Here is a 19,599-nt window from a genome sequence, read left to right as displayed (position 1 = left end):
TGTGGGAAGAAATAGTGCTGGAAAATCAGCAGGTGGCATTTCTCCTCTGGAGTACGTACGTGAGCAATGCTGGTGTGACTCTGGGCCGTTGTGCTGCTGGAGGGAAGGTCAGAATTCCGCATGTCTTGTGTGAAACCTCTACAGTAACCGTTGGTTTAGTGCCTTTACTTAATTTTGTAAATACTTTCTCATCTTCCAGAGATTTCATCACGTTTTGTGTAGAGACGGTATTCTGCCTAGAAGAGCGTCGGCACGCCTGGGCTCTGGGGCATGAGGACTGCTTCACTTCAGTGGGGAAAGGTGTTGATGCAGAATGTGGTCTGTACTTCATCTGAGATGTGGCTTTGCTTACAGTTGTGATTCTTCCATATACACTCTGAAAAGTACATTTAGAAGAAATTTTTTAGCACTAAGAGGTAATCTGCATAAAACATTCCACCTGTTTTTCGTGAAATTCTGCGTAAATCACCTGATAAAGCTGTGCCAGCAGTGTTATTAAAACAGAAGGGTTGCACAACAGAAACTGCGATGTGGTGTAAGGGCCCGAGTCATTGCGGTGTGTTTTCTTCCTCAGACTTCACATGTCAGAGGATATTAATACCATGAATCCAAACTGCTGAAGTTAAGTTGTCCTACATCTGTGCCACAGTGTAGCTGAGCTATGGTTGTGTTTTGAAACATCCACACCTTTGAAAAAGCCTCGGGAAGAGCATTTTACTCTGGCAGTGTTTCAGCCCTTGCTTTGGCTGACTGATTCGTGTTGCTCAAAGGCTGTCAGAGAACTGATGCTCTGCTTAGAGGTGATGGCAAAAAGAGCTAAAAAGGTGAGAAGAGGAGAGCACCGGGTTCGGGCTGCTGTGTTGACCTCAAAACGCTCGCAGGCAGTAGGAGAGCTCTCGCTGGAGGGTGTTGCTGAAGAGTTGGCAGGATGCAGTAACGAGAGGTCTCTAGGCTGGAAAAGGAAGCAGTTGCGGAATTCAGACGACAAGCTGGCGCAGGCTGGAGGGCAGGAGGCCGTAGCGGTGCTATCCCTCGCTCCAGGGCTGCAGCTTGTGCCCAGGAGCAGCTTCTGAAGTGAGACTGAGCCTGCCCGAGCTGGCTTAGAGCATTTGTGCTGTGCGGTATGGAGGAAGAGAGCACGTTCTGCCCCTTTGCTGCGCCTGGTAGGGCTGTCCCTGTGAAACACGTTCTTCTTTCTTAGGTGGTGGTGTCAGGGGAGAGAGGAGTGAAACCTTCCACGGACTCGGGCGCTGCTGTTCTGCCCTGGCTTTACAAGTCTGTAACATGGGTTTATTCTGTTGGGTTCATTCACTGCAAGGGTGTGAAGGAAAAAAAGTAACCCCTGGTGCTTTGGCAACATGTGTGGAGAGGGGGGCACCCCGTGTCCACCCTTTGGTCTGGGTTCTCTCCAGAAAGAGACAGGATAAAATGTCCTTTAAAATAACCTCTGAGAAACCTCTCTGGAGGGGCTTTGGATGGCTGGTATGGACCAGGTGGCTGAAGCTGGGGACAAACCCCTGGTTTATCCAGCATGAGGGCTGTGTTTCTGCTGTGCTGGATGTTGTGTGTGGGATAAACACCAAACAGTTCGGTCTCTGCTGAGCAACATACGCCGTGTAATGACCCACAGAGCAGGTGGTGGCTCTCGTGCCCCTAGAAATACATTCAGAAGCATCTCTGAACAGCTTTTGTTATCAGCAGTCTCAGGCTGTAAAACAGAGCGTGTTGTGGGTTTGTATTTATGCTGATGGGAAGTTTGCGTGTACTGACGGGCAGTTGCTTGTTTTCCCAGTTCCATCCACGTGTGGCTGGATTAGGGGACTAACTCCAGGCACGGTCGCGGCTGAGAAATGCAGATTGGCTGTTACTGATGTCTGGCAATACCTGGTGCTTAGCAGTGACTGGGGAGCCCCACTCAGGGCCCATGTTTTTCTGGGTGGTTTTTTGGCTTGTTTCTCCATTTGCAGCCTTTCCTCGCTGCCGTGGCTCTGGGCTCTTGGGGAGAAATCCGCCCCTCCCTTGTGCTAATCCCATTTCCAATGCAATCCTTGAGCTCCATTGCCAGCCCCGGTGTAGAAAGCAGGGGTTAACGAGCATGGGCTCCAATCTGCCAACACTGCGAGCTGGTTTAAGGCAAAATATTAAACTGGTTCCTGGCCGCAGTTCTGCCCTGCTGTGATGTTTGTTGAAGGCCCTCAAACCTCACAGCGTGAGACTTCAGGGATGGAGGTTGTTCTGTAAACCAACAAAATCGATCTAACTGGAGCAATATTTTACCCCTTCCTGAAATAAAGCTTCAGTCCTGGAACAGCGAAGGCGCCCACTCTCAGCAGAAGGAAGCGGCCACGTGTCCGTGCCAGAGCTCCGCCGTACCAGTGAAGGAGCCCAACCAGCCATCAGGATGAGCCAGGAAGGGAACCGAGCTCGTGTTGCGGTACCCCGGAGTTGCTCGGCCAGAGGTTTGTGAATGTTGCTGCCCGTGGCTGAACGTGTTCTGCCCTGAGCCCGGCCTGTCGTTCTGCTGGGGTCAGAGCCAGGGAGCGGCCAGGGGCTGTGCTGTGGGTATGCGAGGGGCGAGTGTTGCTGTGGGGTAAGGGAGAACCAGCTCTGAGTGTAAGGCTGCATGTGGCTGCCCTGGCGTGTCTCTGGGGTGCCCTTGGCTGGCTGAACGACGACGGAGCCAACGGGAGGAGTGTGAACCCACGAGAATTGTTCCTCCCCCTGTTGAAGTGCTCTTTGGCCCTGTGCTGGGGGATGAGGAGGAGGTGGCCACTGTATTAGGGTAAGGCAATCACCTGTAAGAGTAGGGGGGGCGGGAGCGGTACTTGGGCTGTGAGTGATTTGCTTTGCTACATTTGGTTATTGAGTACAATAAGGAATGGAATGAACTTGTGCAGAGGAGAATGCGTGTGAGAAGGAAATTATGTTTAAAACCCCACCTCACTGCGTATTTAGTGACTAAGAAGTTGAATGTGAGAACTGTGAGCACAGATGGCAGAGAACTCTGGGCACGTGCTGTCTCTGTTAACATGTGCACACACTGGGCAACGTTTGGGACTTGCTCCCATATCCACTAACTGCAATTAAAAAAAAAGATCCAGCTTTTTTAAGAAATGAAATGTTTACTTTTTTTTTTTTTAGAAAATAAATAAGTCAGAAATGTACAATACATAATTCCAGTATTACGTTAACACCGCAGGGGAGGTATGGTCTCCTCTTGGATATCAGACCAGGCTTGGAACATCTTGTCTCTCCTACCTACTGGAGCTGGGTTTTTGGTTTGTGTTTCTATAGCAGCACGTTATCGATGCAGTTTCTAGGTGTAACTCTTCTCATGCTGTATGGCTGGGTGTAAAGACACTCTGCCCTCTGCGGCGCTGTAAAGTAGCAATAAAAGGGGCTTGAAGGGCCAGATAACTACATGAGGGTTTCGGCAGCGCCAGGTTCTCCAGGCTGTGGGGCTCAGACTCGTGGCAGTCGCAGATCTGCTCAATTGCAGGTGGAGGTTTGGGGGTCCCATCCCCCCATTTCTCTTCAGCAGTGTTTGGGGGGGTGTTGGTTTGTTTTTTTGTTGTTTTCTTGAACAATTTGGAAGATTTGATCTACAGTATCTCATCTCTAGGATAAGCATTTGTAATAAAATAGTTGCAGTTCCCATTTGCTTTTGTCCCCCCTAAGCGTATCTTCCTCCACCTCTTTGAATTAAGCCTTGCTATTTACCGAGGTATGACTGGAGAGGGGTGACTAGTTTTTGGGGGGCACGGGGGTGTTCAAGTCAGTGTCATTCCCCCTCCCCTCCCCCTCCACTTGTGACATCTGGTGGGCACAAGTGCCGAATTTCGAGGGTCCCTGTGACCTGGTGCATGTTTGTCAGGCCGAACTCCAGTTCTCGGGCTAACATTATTTCAGGATGCGCTATGAGGAAGGCCAGGATGTGGCCACTTGGTATTGAGTTATTGCTGTTTCCTGCTCTTTTAGGATCCATAAGCAAAATCTGTTTTAAATGGTGCTAGGGAAAGAGTTGGCCCATATGTTTCCAGTTCCTTCCTTCTGGATGAGCGAGCACTTGCTGTGTCAAAGCTGTTCAGTGCAAGGTCATAAACCAGGTGAGAGAAAGTGTGTGTGGCGGTGGGGGGGGCACGGGCACGACTTCTGCATTCACAAGCTAAGGCTCTGCCGTCCCAGAAAGTGGAAGTGTAACGGGGCTAAGAGGAACCGACCCTTTTCTTTTTCTGCTGCAAGCCAAGACCGAGGTGCCAGGAACCCGGACCTCCACGTGTGTTCTGCTGAAGGTTCTGTGCTGGTGGAGACAGACAGCAGCAGGTACGTGCCAGGGCTAAAAGAGGCTGAGGACCATTTGCCCTTCTGAGTCGTACGGCCAGGCAATTTTCATTAGTTAGGCCATGGAATAAGACTTGTCTGTTATGTCACCAAAACGGGGGCTGCTGTTAGGTCAGGTGGGCACACTTCATGAAGAAATGGGGAGCGACTAAAGCTTTGAGGGAAGACATCTGCCAAGGGGGAGCAAACAGGAGTAGCCTGTAGTCTTCTCCCCAAGGTCCCGAACAAACATGGCTGTTCGAGGTGTGTGGTTTTCCCAGCAGCAAGGAACAGATTCTACAGACCACTGCTGAGCCCTCTGTTGTCATTAACTGGGATGGCAGCATGTAAGTGACCTGCTTGCTGCTACTTGAAAGGATAATTCCATGTGGTTTCTATGAGCCATACTTAGCTTTCTGTGGAAGGGAAGTTACGGGCAATGTAACTGCCTGGCTTTTTGTTTAAGCAACGCAATTATTTTCAAACAGTTTAGAAATGTTGTTATCCTAAGCCCATAATATAGAACTAATGTTAGTTTCATGAGAAAAAGTTTCAGTAAAGCTCTAAAAATGTCAAATTGCTGCAGATGAGAATTCTGCAAGTGGGTTTTTTTTGTGGTGGCTGGAACAAAGGAAGAGGCTCCTAGCCTCCTCATAGGAGGCCTTGTAATTGCCCAGGAGCCTGCTCAAGACCGTCAGGGTCTTCAGGAGATACGGATCCAGAGCTGAGAACTTGCCTGAAGGAGTCAAAGTTAGAATTAGGAGTGGGAATAAGGGAAATTAGAAAGAATGAAAGAAGACAAGCTACCGTGCTGGTAACGCACATTTCCACAGCAGGAAATGCTGGGTTATGTTGTGTGGCTACCAGTGTCCTGAAAACTCTTCTCACCTGACGAGGGGGACACACCAATTAATTAAAAAGCCAACACTGGTTGTGCAAGGAAGTGGTATGTGACAGCAAATGGTATGAGTTTCTATCAAACTGACCTTTCCTCCTGTTAACAGAGGCTGTGTCTCCATTAGCAGGTAGTGTTGCCAGAAGGAACGGCGCCTTAGAGGACAACAGCTTTTGCTGAGCACCTGCCACCCCACTTACCCGTATTGCAGGAGGCTTTATTCTGGGCCAGCTGGCGGAGCGCGTTAGGTGGGCTACTGGAGAGTGTCTCGCAGTTACTTTTCACTCATGGGGCTCTAGCTCTGAGGCTGCTCGGATGTGAAGATGTGTGTGTGATGAATGAGGAGGGGAATTACTCTAAAAACAGAAGTCTGAACCCAGACTAAGGTACTAAAACACAGCTAGAGCTGTGAATGCCAAAAACGAGCCACAGGCCCTTTCACCCTGCTTAAATACCTTGGTGCCAAGGCTGTGGAAGCAAAGAAGCAAAGTGCTCTCTGAAGGGCGATCTCTTCAGATGCTTCCACAATCTAGGACAATAAAGTAGTAAATGCCTGAAGGATTTCAGGAGTTCCCGAGTGGAAAGGGAGAGTAGTAGTTTGTCCAGCTGGTCTTGAACTTCACTCTATACCTCCATAAACCTTCTTGAAGTGAAACAGTAAGGGAAGGGTCTCTCAAAATATGCTTTCTTCAATCTCAGCGTCTGTGTCGGCTCCTGGGGGCTCAGGCACAGCTATTGTAAGCCTCGACACCTCTGCCACTGGCATCTTTTCTTCCAGTTGTGCTGTAGAGCCTTGTTCTCCCTCAGGAACACTCTGAACTGCTTCCTTCCGAGTCTCCGGCTCCCCAGAAAAGCCTGCTTTTGTGTAGTTCTTCACCATCTCCTGCACCTCCGTATTCAGACCTTTCAATTTCTCCTCATACTCTGCCAGTATCTCCTGCTGGAGCTGCAAACAGAGACCTCAAATCATTCTCCAAACACTGAAGCTAAGCTGATGTCAGGCTGAGAATGGTATAAAAACTTGCTCTGAGAGATACCAATATGATGACATGTTAGTACTTCACAATTTTGGTCTCAACCCTGTATTAAATGACTTTCTCCATCCCCCAGACAATCTTTGGCTTCCTAGAAGATGCAAGCAGGGAGGCTTGCTGATTTACATTATTCTGCTTTGCACCATGGTGTGATGAATTCAGCCTGCATGTTCACTGCACATCAACCTTGAAAGAACATGAATATGTTCTGTGTGGTTTGAGCGTTTGAGGAGCTCAGGGATGAGACTCATCTCTTTTAAAGAAAGATGCATTTCCATCACACTTTTTATGGGGGTTTGTACAGTTAGGTGAATGCCAGTGCTGGCACAGAGAGTGTAGGACTGCAGCACCTCTGACAGATCTGTGTAGGCTTCAGTAGAACCACCTTTTAAGTCATTCATTTTCTCAGTGTACTGAGGAGTGGGTGGCTGAAGTGTGCGTGTGGAGGATGAGTGTAGCGTTAATTAAAGAATACACAGGGAAGACTGATCCCCTCTAGTATTTTGGATTTACTGTGCTGAGTAACAACATTGACCCTGAGCTTCATCTTTGCATTTACCTGGCTTTCTTTCTCCTTGATGGTTCTCAGATTATCTGCTTGCTTCTCTTCCAGTTTCTGCTGATATCTGGCTGTCTTTTCTGTCACCTTTAAAAAGAACAAATTAAAAAAAAAACCCACTAAAATGTAAGTTTTTATAAACAAATGTTTTATCCATCCCAAGCTTATAACAGTAAGACGCAGGGTTATAGAGCGCATCCCACAGTATCCCCCTCATTCCTGATTCTGAACAATTTCTGCTGCCCCCCAAGCCATTTGTGTGGTACTCAAGACTGAACTCCAGTGCTAGGGAAGCACTGCGAGAGCATCTGCACGTGTGAACGTGTGCACGCACACGGCTGGCTCTATAGGGGATAGGTCTCTGAAGGGCAAGGAAGAGAACCTTTGGGTCTCCTCTCCCTCTGCAAAATTTTGCACATTATTAAATAGGTGGGGAGTTACACTGCTAATTAGTTGTGCTTCAAAAAAAATCCCTGAATTAGGAATGTGAAATAGCCTGGACGTCTCTGTCTGCACTGCATCTCTGACCAGACCCTTATGGACCTGCAGTATTTTAGTAAGGGTCGTAGCTGTCTCAGCTGCACTTTGGCAGTCTGAATTACACACTCAGAGTCCTGGACGCAGCAGCAATTTAATGGGATTTAAATACCTCTGAGAACTTGTGCTCTGCGAGACACGCTGATGACGGACATGCGACACCCTTGCTTTGCAGAAAGCAGAGATGCTGTGGCAGACTGCCACAGGAGAACTTACCAGTTTGATTGTTTGCACCACTTCCTGAATGTGAGAGTTATTAATTTCTTTCTTCAACCTTTAAAGGAAATGTATAAAAACCTATAATCCATCTGTTATCTTTATATAAAATGTGTTTATCAATACAGCCATACAGTAAGACAGGATTGCTAGTGCCCACAGAGAGAGGCAGGTGTGTTACATTCTCATAGTGTCCTCCCACACAGAGAGGTTGCTGTAATTTTAGGAAAGGCAAATAAAACGCTATTCAAATTTCACTGAGACATAAGCCAATTGGATGCACAATTCTGTTTTTTTCAGCATAACAGACAGCCAAAGGACCTTGCTATGAGCCGGAAGCAAAGGCAGTAGCATACCCTCTTCTGCATCCTTGAACATGTGAAGCTGTTACAACCAATCCATGTACTGGAATTCTCAGGCTCAGTACCGGAGTGTTATTTTTTATAACAACGAACGGGAAGGAAGGCTGCAGCCATTATACGCAGAACCAACCTCTTAACTGAGAGGGCTGCTGAAACCCATTACAAACAGATTCTAGGGAGGCTGGGGAAGATTGGCCTTTGATTCTAGGAGGAGATAAATACCCACCAAGGCATGAGGGCAGGCAGGAAGTATTTGCAAGTGCTCTTAGGCTTCAGCTGAAGTGACTGGAAGGTGTGTCAGCACATCAGCAAGAAGCTTACATGTCACGTAAGAGAGCCAAAGAGACTGGCGCATGGGAGGCTTGTCTTCAAGGTACAGTTTCTCCCTGTGGCAGGGCAGGGGGGCATTTCTAAGGCACAACTCAGGCTATTCAGAAGTCCAGTAAGTAAAATTGATCCTGCTGACCACCTTACACAAAAAAAATGAAGCCTATGGAGAAAGCTCTGGAAGCCACTGTCAGCAGTGACTGCGGGGGTGCCGTTATCGCAGATATTGGCTTCACTGCGTATGTGCCTGTGTACTGCAATGCAATGGAGAAAAAAACGCTGAGGTGGGAGTGAGGGCAGGCCAGCATACCTTCCCTGACCCCTACAGCTCTGCCACTACCTGTTTGGCTGTTTTAAAAAGTTTCCCTGTTGGTGGTGTAGCACTGTTCCCTGCCTAGAGCAGGACAGTTAGCGCGTACATAGATGAAGCCCAGTGACATCCCCCCCGGTACCTCTCCTGAGCAGCCTTGTCGCTAGTATTCCTCATCATGGTTTGGATTCGGTCCACTCTCTTTGCCTCCAGCCTCTTCTTAATGTCTTTAATATTGCTGTGGAGAGAAAAGAATGTGTGAGAGACAGGGCTGATTACAAATCCCAGAGACTGAAGCAGCCCTCCACATCTGCTCTCTGGAGTGCTTGACTGTCCAGAAAAGCAAAGTTTTACTGATTGTGCAGCAGAAAGCCTTAAGTCTTACAAGTATTTTAAGTCCTGTAACTTTTTCTTCTTCTTTTTTTTTTTTTTTTAAGGGGAGTCATAACAAAGGGACAGGAGAAAACATGTGTTACGTAGTTAGGTTGTATTGTATACCTACATTGGGTTCCTCTCAAGCAGCAGGAGACTTGCTAAAAGTACTTAAAGAAAGAAGAAACTACATTTCTGTATAGCAGAGCTAAAAAGACCTGAAGCAAGCAGAAAGGCACACGAAATATGGGATGTGAGTTGCAAAGCAGGACCCATAAACTTTTAAAAGGCATTTGATCAACCTGTAGGAAAGATAAGAACATAATCCAGAAGAACCTAAAGTCTGTGCCCCTGAGGCATATGTGGCCATCAAAAATGCTAACTGCAAAATGCTAAACGCCAGAGAACCTGGCAAGACAGCCGGAGGAAGGTGTTGGTGTCAGGACATAAGAGGCTGCTGGCACACCATCTGTACTTCACCCTGGACATTCACGTACAAAATGATTACAACAGGACAGCTGCTAAGGTGGACAGAATAACGGCCACCGATTGTGGCCCACTGAGCTGGTGTCCTGCCTCCAACCCTGGAGAAGCGTAAGAAAGAGAAGCAGCATAGGGTAGTTTTTCCCTCCTCCACCTTCCGTGTTTCCAGTCCCTCCTCCAGCTTGTGTGTCTCTCATACCTTGGAGTTTAGCTCTACTTTGGACTTCATAGCTCCTTGCCCTGAGAGGAAAAAGACAGAAGTGCTCCCTGAGAACTTCACTGGGTGCCCCGCATTTCTTCCTTTAAGAGAAAGAGGTGAGTAATCTCTTCCCTATTCTTCTCCATACCATTCATGATTTTACACACTTCTGTCACATCCCCCTCAATCATCTGTTCTCCAAGCTGAGTCCTATTTAATCCTTTTTGTGCAGAAATTACTCCTCACTGCTGACAATCTTTGCCACCCCCTTCTTGCTCTTTCAAAGCTTTTTGTTTGAGATGGCATACTGAAAAGGTGACTGCGCTGTGCAGACAGCTCTAGTGGCATAATGCTGACGTGGAATCCTTTTTTTTTTTTCTCCATACAATTCCAAAAATTCTGTTTGCCACTTCGGCCACTGCAGAGCTGTGCATGAGGAGCTGTTTGAGAGAAGTATCCACAGCAGCTGAAGCTCTCTCTCCTGAGTGAGAGTAGCTCACCCCTGTGTACAGCTGAGTTCTGGTTAGTTTTTTTCCATTCACATGTATTTATTCATACTGAATTTAACTGCCATTTTATTGCCCACTGCTCAAGATCTTTAAATCCTTCTGGAGCTGCTCACAGCCAGCTGTAGATGTGACTATACTGAATGACATCATATTGTTAGCAAACCATTACACCTAGCTTGACCCTTTTTTCTTAGTCTTGTCTGAATATGCTGAAAAGCTGAGAGAAACAGAGAATCTGTCTTGATGGAAGACACAAAAAGAGGAAGTTTTGCCTAACTTTTAGCAACTAAAGGCTGAGAGAGGATTTAATGGGAAGGAGGAATGAGTGAGGGTTTTAGCTTCAGGACAAAGTTTTGCAAGAACAAATGGATAAATGCCTGGCTAGAAATTGGTGAATTGATTCTGCCAGTTTATTTAAGCACTGGAGCCAAGATGCTCAATTCACCTAGAAGGCTGAGCTGATCAGTCCCTGGAAGGGATTACATGTGACGTTCTGACTGCAGCAGGCAGAGCCGACATCCAGTGACCAGCACTCTTATTTCCTGTCTTTCTGAATGAGTCAAGGCTACTTACTGCAGCTTGAATGCTCGTACCCTGCTCGGTGCCTCACGGCACGGGCACTGTTCTGGAGAGCACGAGACCAGAGCTGCCTTCCACCGCTGCCACTGTGTAACTGAGTGAGATCCCAAGTCACATCGCTGTGCTTCAATTTCTCACCAAAGTAAGGGAGACGCTTCTCTTTCCCCGTATTGGCTCGTGGGCTGTAGTACAGTGCTTTGAGCGCTAGCAGAAAATGCTACCCCAGACAAGAACTATGCATGAGTGCTTTGTTATTCAAATACTAAGTTTACCTTTCTGATGACTCCTTCAGTGCCTTCAGCTCAGCTGTCTGCTTCTCTCTGGCTAGCTCTATTATCTTGGTAACTTGCTGTTCAAGGGATGAAAACAAGATCAAAACCAAGCAAACCAAGATGAGACACAGCACACCACCCGTATCTAATCACCACCAGATTCAGCTTTATCCCTCCCTGCACTGAATTCCAGGGGCCAGCTAATCCGTGAGGCTCTGTGCAAACCTGTGCACCACTGCAGCGAGTTCAGATGTGCACAGGGATTGCACCGGGTGAGTGCCCTGACTCCACCAAGGCTCCAAAGGCTACTCCGTGAGCCACCTCACGCACTCCCAGGGTATCTTTACGGACAGCTTCCTATCTCTGTGCAGGAGGCAGCACCAGATTCACTGTACTTGTGGGTCGGTGGGAAACAGTCAAGCTTACCTTCTGAACAACAGCAGCCAGCAGCAAGGGTATGAGCCTGCTGTCTGGTGGAAACAAAGTTCTGTGGAAATTGGGCAGAATAAGTGTGAGTGCAGTGAGACCTGCCTGCACTGCTGCCTGCTGGGAGACAGCCTGGAAGGAAAAACCCTGGCTGCTGGGCTACGTGCTGTGCAGTGGGAACTCAAGGGGTTTATTTCCCTTTTGTAGCCTTGCCACTAAATCTCACAGTCTTTGTCAGAGTTGTGAGACAAGGATGCGTTTATTCCTTTGGCTTCTCTCTGGTGATAAGCATGATTCCCAGGTAAGCTAGTTCTGAAGAGGCAGGGTTTTGTTCCCCCCCCCCCCACAGGGTTGGTGGAGGCTAGACCAGCCAGTCTTGTAGAGAGCTTGCAAGCTTGTCAAGCCAAAGCACACTGGGGAACCTAAGATTTAAGACGTATGATGCAAACTCCTTTGGAAATTAATGATAGGAAAAGGCCTCCAAATCCTGGAATAGTCCCCTTTCATTGGAAAAGCTGGCGTATCCTGTATTTATCGTCACCATCTTGTGGACTGCACTTTGTCTCCAGGCATTACTATGCCTCTTGCTGGGGTTTACTTAAGGTGGGGGTCTGAGGGTGTGCAAAACACTGATGCACTTGCAGAACTGACTGGTGACACCCTGTGTGGACACTTATTCCGACTTCTAGTAAGTCAAACAGCAAAACTCTTCCCAGGTTTCAAGAGGAATGTGTCAGCCCCGCTGTCAGCGCTAAGGGGTGGGCCCAGGAGTGCTGACCCTTGCAAGACCGTCATTTTATTAGCCCAGATGTGGCAATGGCTGCTCTGTTCCCACGCATCATCTGTCCTGGCTGAATGACAGCGGTGCATGTGGTTGCCCCTACGGCGTCTCTAACACTCTGATGGTTGCCACCAGTGAACCTGCAGAGCTTCCACACACCTGTGTGTCACCCTAGCCCTGACGGTACAGCATCACACAGGGAGGCAGGAGAAGCGTGGTACGGCTCCATGTACGTGTGCGCCTGGCAGCGTAAGAAGCACCTCAACGCCACGCTAAGCCATCAGAAGAGTTTAAGCAGATGGAGCCTGATGTGCTCCAGGACAGCACTTCTCTCTTTTTTCTCTCCCCCCTGCCCCAAATTGCAGACCTTTAAAAATGTTTCTGCTGGATTTTTATAGCTTCTAACAAATAAGCGTCACTGTCTACATTCTCAGCTACCTTGTATGGACCTGACAGTTGTACTGGGGGGAGTCTTCTGCCCTGTGGCCACATTTCCAAGCTCACAGTTTAGTGACGACCTTGTTTTTTCAGGCTGTCCTTGCAGGGCTCTCCTAGGCTACATTTTCTGTTGACACTTGCAGTCCTTACCTCCGTGGCATGCTGCTCTTTCTTTCTTCGAATCCCATTGTAGTGTTCCTCCCCCAGGTGGATGAGGTCCATCTCCAGCCTCTCTCTCAGTTCCAAAATTCGGCTATCAACGCTTTCTGCCATTTCTACAGGATTTCCACATGTACCAACATCGCCTGCTGTCAAACTCCTGCAGAACAGACACAGCAGCTGTGCTGCTTCTAGAGCAGTGGATACAATCCTGACCTCCCTACCCACCCTCAGTGGGAACAGCTGTATAAACCCCAGGAGATGTGGATGCCCACCCCACTCCATGCTTCCTTCAGAGAGGGGAGCCCAGGTTTCTCTTGGGGATTGCTCTGCTTTGGTGTGGGGAGGTGACACACAGGTCAGGGTGCTGCATTTACCTCTTCTTCTGGGTTTTCCTAGTCTGTATCATCCTTTTCTTGCCTCCATAGCAGATAGGCTCCGAAAAGAGTACAGAATATTTCTGCAGCAGCTCCTCCCTCCGTTTACTTCCTTTCCGCCCCAGCTCCCTCAGTTCCTTCTCCTGCTTCTTCAGCAGCTTCAGAAAGAGCTTCATCTGCTGCAGCTCTGCGAGGCTGGCTGTCTGAGGCTCTAAAAACACAAAATAAAGAGAGGCTCTTTTCTCTCGCACAGCATTTCTCAACATGCTGCAATGCCTTTTGGGGTCAGACAGGGTTTTTTCAGCACTGCCTTCATTCAGCTTTTCCTCCCTCTTTCCAGCATTGCATGCAGCTCAGTTCACCACCTGGTGGGCGTGAGGCATGGGGATGGCCAGAAGCATTGCTGCCTCTTGGTTATTTTGGCCAGAGGAACACAGTGATGATGTGCCAGTCTGTCTGTCTTGTGCCTTGCACCCTTTTCCACAATTCTAAGTATCCCAAAGACAGCACAATCGTTAAGCTAGTTGGCAGCTCTAATTATAAGGGAAAAGCTTTGTTGTTTCATTACTGATTTTTTTTTTTCTTTCAAAACAGAGTTCCAGTGAGAAGTGCTTTCATCCCTTCCAGTTTTAATGCCTGGCACTTCTTCAGTTGTGAGGAATAAATGAAAGGGCTTTTGAGGCAGATGAAAATGAGAGGGGAAGGGTGCCTGTGAACTGTTGGAGAACTTGTTATCTGGCTGTAGCAAGTCAGTCAGATGTGGTTATCTGTGGCAGAAAGGCCACAGGGAGTTATCTTCTCAAGGGAAGTAACTTTTTTTTTTTTTTTTGTAATTGGAATCTGTAAAAATTAACAGAACTCACAGGTGTGTCTGCAACACAATGCTGTGCTGTGCAGGGTCAACTCCTTCTAAACAGCTCGTATGGAGGAAACAAGCATACAGCTTAAATCCAAGTGTCTCAGCCAACCAGTCTAGGTCAAACCAGACCCGCTATGTTTCCGTATTATGCGATGCCTTTTACCAGAGTCTGTATCTAAAGTAATCATAGGCAGTGGCCTCAGAGGGCTAAAGCTGGAGCAGTCCAAAGCCCTTTGGACCTACCTGGGCAGATGGCAGTGGCCCAGCTGGCACAAGGCATGGACCATGGCAACTTCAATCCTCTTTTCTCCTCAAGACCTGCTGTGAGCTCAGCCCCAGCCTGAGAGCTCACCACACACCATGGCAGGTGTCCAAACGGGCAAATGGTGCCGCAGGCTGGGAAACCGGGTCCCTGAGCCCAAGGACTCATGTGGTTTGTCTTTAGTGTTGGCTACAACATGCAGGGTTGGGTCGGGTCTTTTTTTGTTTGCAAAACAGGCTTCATCTCTATTCCAGTCAGAAATTGGGCAGAGAGGGAATATAAAATGACTGACAGAGTCTCAGCCCACGTGAACCTGCAATCAGGAGTTACCTGCAATCTGTGTCACTTCTGTCACATTTTTGTCCTTGGCAAAAGCTGCTGCTCCTGAAATCACAAAAAATGTTCCTGTTGACGCTCTGTCTTCAGGTTGAAAATGGACAGTGGAGAGTTCATTGAGAACGTGGGCCACAGGAATTAATTAAGCTGCTGAGATGTTTAAGTGCTCAGGAACTTTGTTAACAGGCACAGCAGAAAGGGAACAGGATTCTCTGCCTTGCCAGAAAAAAGGGCATTTGCTTTGTATTAGCAGGCTATTGCTAGTGACGATTTGGCACATGTAAACTTGTTCTGATTAGCTGAGAAGGATGTTCTGGTCTGAAATTGGAGAAAACTGATTGTTTTGATACTGACATATTTAAAACAACACTAATCACATTGATACTGTTAGTATGTAAGAAATACTGATTAGCTGTCAATTACTGTAAAACACAATAGAGGAGAATGAGGTAATCTACAGAAAGAGACCCTTGAAAAGAACAAAGAGGTGAAGAGCAGTGAGGTATTATGGGATAAAACTAAGCCAGATCTGAACATCTTTCTCTCACAAACATCCAGAATTATCCTGTCTTTGCTCAAAATCAATGTCCAACCTCCAATTCCACACTTACGGTGAAAGGCTACATCTCTGCCACAGACCGCTTCCTCCTTGGACAGTGCTTCCCTCTTAACGTGGTTATCTCCCAGGGAACTCTGTGCTGAGCCTGGAAAACTGAGGTCCTCTATCTGAGTCCTCAGCACATGCGCAAGATAGCAGAGGAAGCGGCAGTACTACCCCCATATGTTAGCCTGCCTCGGAGGGGAAAGACGATGCTCATGCCAGCTGGGCCTGCAGCTTGTTTCCTGGAATTCTCAGGAGATACCCCAGATTACTCTTCTGTTGTGGAGTAAAAGCAGTATGCACATCACACTCACTCCAGCCGCGAGAGTCAGGGGATACCTATGACTTTTGCCACTCATGACAAGCACGGGAATTTAAGTTGGTGACTTGGTCTGAGAGGCTCTGACCTCATTACCAAGGATCTTCACCCTCCAGCACTGTCCCTTTCCAGCCTTTTGAGCGTAGAGGCTTTCCCTTCCACTTTTAGCTCACCCCACACCCACAGCCTTACCTGCAGGCCCATTGGAAAGAGACGTACTTGATTTCCCGGTGGAGTCTGGTATCCCATTAGTTTCAGCAGATGGGAAGTTCCTCTGTGTGCCAAGCCTCTAAAACAAAGATCGGAGGTAAATCAAAGTTCTATTACTTCAGGCTGAATCCATGCAACACTTTTTAGAGACAATGACAGAACTTGGAAAAACTCACCTCTGCCGAGCCATCTTTTAGCTGAACTGATCTCTTGTCTTGCAGACTGAAGAACTTAATAGGGTTGGAGAGAGCAATAGTCAGATCTAGAAACAAAGAGGAGATCTTTGCTCGGATTATCACATAACTCATTGTACTCTGATTTTCCTTGCCTTCTGGTTTCCTTTCTGGCCTAGGACAGGAAATTACGGAGAAGGGATATTTTGTATTCTCTACCTGTAACAGGCTTCTCCCTGGCAGAGGGAAGGGACCATCTTCACCTCAGTCCCATTCTGTGCGGACAGCTCACAACTGATGTGTAGGGCAGCTCTGTGAAGCTGCAAAGAGCATACTGCTCCCAAAATCCAAAGCCAGGTTAAGACCTTCCTAACCTGCACAGCTCCCTGCTCCAATTCCAGTCCAATGCTGTATGAACCTGGTCTTTTTTAGAAATATGTGTTAAAACCATCAATTTCCCAGGACTTCCCCCATGAATAAGGTTCATTGTATAAACATGGGGGAGGAGAGAATAAACATGAGAGGCATTCACAGGAACTTCTGTGGCTGATGCTGTTAGATTCTGCATGGCTGTTGTGGTTTAACCCATCTGGCACCTAAAACAACCACAGAACCGTTCACTCACTCTCCCTGCAGTGAGACGGGTAAGAGAATTGGGAAAAAAGGTAAAACTCATGGGTTGAGATAAAGATAGTTTAATATGATGGAAAAGGAAGATGATGATGATGATAATAATAATAAAAAAAAAATATATATATAATATACAAAACAAATGATGCACAGCACAATTGCTCACTACCTGTAGAGCACTGATGCCCAGCCAGTTCCTGAGCCTCGGTCCCAGCCCCTGGCCAGCTTTCCCCCAGTTATACACTGCGCATGACACCATATAGTATGGAATGTCCCTTTGGTCATTGGGGTCAGCCGTCCTGGCCATGTCCCCTCCCAGCTCCTTGTGCACCCCCAGGCTCCTCACTGGCATGGCAGGGTGAGAAGCAGAAAAGTCTTTGACTTGGTGCAAGCATCACACAGCAACATCCAAAATACCAGTGTGTTATCAACAGTATTCTCATCCTAAATCCAAACTAGCGCTATATCCGCTGCTAGGCAGAAAATAAACTCTATCCCAGCTGAAACCAGGACACTGGCTTTGTTCATGGTTGTTACAAAAATTTTGCTGCCAATACCTCTAGTGGGGCTTCTTTCCTGATTCATCTCTCACTGACCATCCCTTTCAAAGGAAGATCACTGTATCTCAGTACCAGCAAGAACCTCCCTCTCTTCCAACAGGGAAGAAGACGACTCCTCTGCTCCCTAAAACCCTGTTCTCATCAGTCCCTGACAGTTATCACCTCAAGGAAACCTCTCCCTGCCACTGAGTCAAAGTAGTAGAGACTGACGCATTTCAAACCTGAGAGCCAGAGTAACATCTGCACTGCACGTCAGATATGAGTGCTCCGGCCCACGTGGGGAACCCGTCCCAGTTCCAGTGCAAGCATCCACTCTCCTCTGATGAAAGCAAGGGTGTGACAGGATGCTGGCCTGTGCTCAAGTCCCACCCTGACAAGGAATTAAGGGTGCAGCAGGAAAGCAACCCCCAGGCTGGAAAAATGCTTCTGGATCACAGTTTGGACAAAGCCAGAGCACCCCCCACGTGCATTCTAACGCGTACTACCTGCCCAAGCATCAGGAACGTAGTCCTTGACTTCCAGGTACACAAATAGAGAAGGCATGGTGAGCGGCATGTTACTTTCACTGCGGAGACAAACGTGGTGATAGCCTGAAAACAGAAAGCAGAAGAGGTAAGCTGACACAATCTGTCCCTTCTTGTCTGTGCACTCCAACATTACAACAAAGCCTCTCTTTACAGAAGGGCACGGTGAACATATTAGGGAATTAAGCCAAGGCTGTAATAGGATGAATTTGAAGCTCCACTGCCTACAGGAATGGAGATTAAGTAGCAAAATATGCAGATGTGGATATCTTTTTTACAGCTTCCAATGGATAGGTCTTCAGGGCACAAAAGCTGAAGGCATTTCCACCAAATTTACCTGAGTGCACTGCAATAACGGGAATGACACGATGACCAATGAACTTCCCTCCTTCCTCCCAAGCCGCAATTTTGAGAGACGCCAGCTCGGGCATCATGATCTAAGAAAAAAGACAGAGTAAGGCACCAATGTCCTCACCTCTAACTCTTAACCGCACATTGGCTTCGGTAAGCAGAACTTTATTCTCTCCTCCTTCCTTGGAGAGATGGCATTATTTTGTTGGAAGTCACTGCCTATTTCCTCATCTTGTAATTTAAGGCTACAGTTTATCACAGGCATAAATAAATTCATAGAAACACCACAAAACACAGGCTTCTCAGAAGAGAGACTGCATAGGATCACAGGAGGGCAGTTTACCTAAAGAAAAAATGGGGCAACAAACCCCCAGACCACAGCTTCCACGAAACAATTCACCAGAGAAGGGAATGAACTTGGAAGGACAATTTAGCAAGCATGGTAACTTTGCCATAAGGGCTCTTGCTTTCCTCCTACCCCATTTTCTTCTGCCATAAAAAGAACTAAAAATTATTCTGCCAGAACTGAAGCCTGAAAAGTGTTTTCTAAAATGAGGATAATATTTATCTACCACATCCCAAGTAGGCTGAAAATATCTGCTGTTTCACAGCATGCTTGACAGAGATGAATTGTGTAACATGTATTTTGCCTTTGTAACTTACTGCAGAAAGGCCAAACATACTATCACCTTATACTAGCCCGGTACCCCGTAGCTGGATTAGTGACCACTGAATTCTTCTGGACAAACAGGGGAGCTTTCTGTATTCTGGCACAACTGGAAATCTCTCACTGGTCCTGTCACTTCTGAAGTATCTCTGTTTCTCATTTACAATTTAACTGCAGACACTCAGTTCCGTTCTGCTTCCTGGTGCTCGAAGCTTTCAAAGCTGATTAGTCAATTCAGTCTGAAGTGCATCATAAATGGGAGACTTCTGATGCCTGCTATTTCCAGAAATGTCCCCAGCTACTCCTTCTCTGTCAGGGCAATGTTGATGGAGAGTTGTTTTGGATATTGTTGCTGGATATTATCTGAGAGCGCAACACGTAACATCTTGTGTCTCAAGCCACGACTGAGCTCTCCAGAAGTGAGTCCCTTCTGTTGTCACTGACCTCTCAAGAGGCAGTGCTCGTGGCCAACAGGATCTTTAAGGATTCTCTGTCTAAATTACTATCAAATGCTATTACCTTTTCAAAAACAAAAGCTTCTTCTTTCCACACAGGGTTAATGGAATTGGCAGTGGAGGTCAGTTTGGTTCTGTATTTGCGCTTTGTGTCCCTTGGCAACCCAAACAGCTCTACTTCCACATATGTCTTCACACTGCGGTCTGACAGGAACTGACCAGAGAGTATCTATGAACAAGCAGAAACATGATTAGCAACTGCTGAAAAGAATAAAAGAGAAGAATCCACCCACACCTTCGCCCCAAAGTCAGTCTCCCACCGCAAAACATCTTTTCTGCTGCAGCTTCCAATCCACAGTAGGCTTTTCTTTTACCTCCACCCATGTTTCTGGCTTCAGCACTTCCTCCAACCTCCTCCCTCCCCATCATCACAGCCTTGGCTTCTTCTGCATGGCAGATGCTAATTTTCCATTTTCATGCGATTATGATTAATTTAA

The 19,599-nt window shown here is 47.3% G+C and overlaps 1 protein-coding gene across 12 annotated transcripts in view; it reads right to left on the bottom strand.

The window, feature by feature from the left end:
* Positions 1–1,922: 1,922 nt before the first annotated feature.
* PLCB2 (phospholipase C beta 2) overlaps positions 1,923–19,599 on the bottom strand; it is a 62,078-nt gene continuing 44,401 nt past the window's right edge. For 7 of the 12 annotated variants that reach the window (XM_054826444.1, XM_054826446.1, XM_054826445.1 and 4 more), the window contains 13 exons: positions 19,167–19,331; positions 17,967–18,066; positions 17,591–17,695; positions 15,919–16,004; positions 15,725–15,821; positions 14,607–14,660; positions 13,156–13,366; positions 12,770–12,938; positions 10,975–11,051; positions 8,703–8,798; positions 7,562–7,619; positions 6,809–6,895; positions 1,923–6,161 (listed from right to left, as the gene is read on the bottom strand). In XM_054826444.1, the coding sequence (XP_054682419.1) occupies positions 5,889–6,161; positions 6,809–6,895; positions 7,562–7,619; positions 8,703–8,798; positions 10,975–11,051; positions 12,770–12,938; positions 13,156–13,366; positions 14,607–14,660; positions 15,725–15,821; positions 15,919–16,004; positions 17,591–17,695; positions 17,967–18,066; positions 19,167–19,331 (1,578 nt within the window). In that variant the 3' untranslated portion in view covers positions 1,923–5,888. Of the gene's footprint in view, positions 6,162–6,808; positions 6,896–7,561; positions 7,620–8,702; positions 8,799–10,974; positions 11,052–12,769; positions 12,939–13,155; positions 13,367–14,606; positions 15,456–15,724; positions 15,822–15,918; positions 16,005–17,590; positions 17,696–17,965; positions 18,067–19,166; positions 19,332–19,599 lie in introns of those variants that run through there. The other 5 variants (XM_054826442.1, XR_008577265.1, XR_008577264.1 and 2 more) reach the window with 5 other exon arrangements.

This window comes from Grus americana, chromosome 5 (genome assembly GCF_028858705.1).
Source record: "Grus americana isolate bGruAme1 chromosome 5, bGruAme1.mat, whole genome shotgun sequence".
NCBI classification, from domain to species: domain Eukaryota; kingdom Metazoa; phylum Chordata; class Aves; order Gruiformes; family Gruidae; genus Grus; species Grus americana.
The sequence above is the reverse complement of the archived record's forward strand: the minus strand, read 5'-3'. Positions and strand labels throughout refer to the sequence as shown.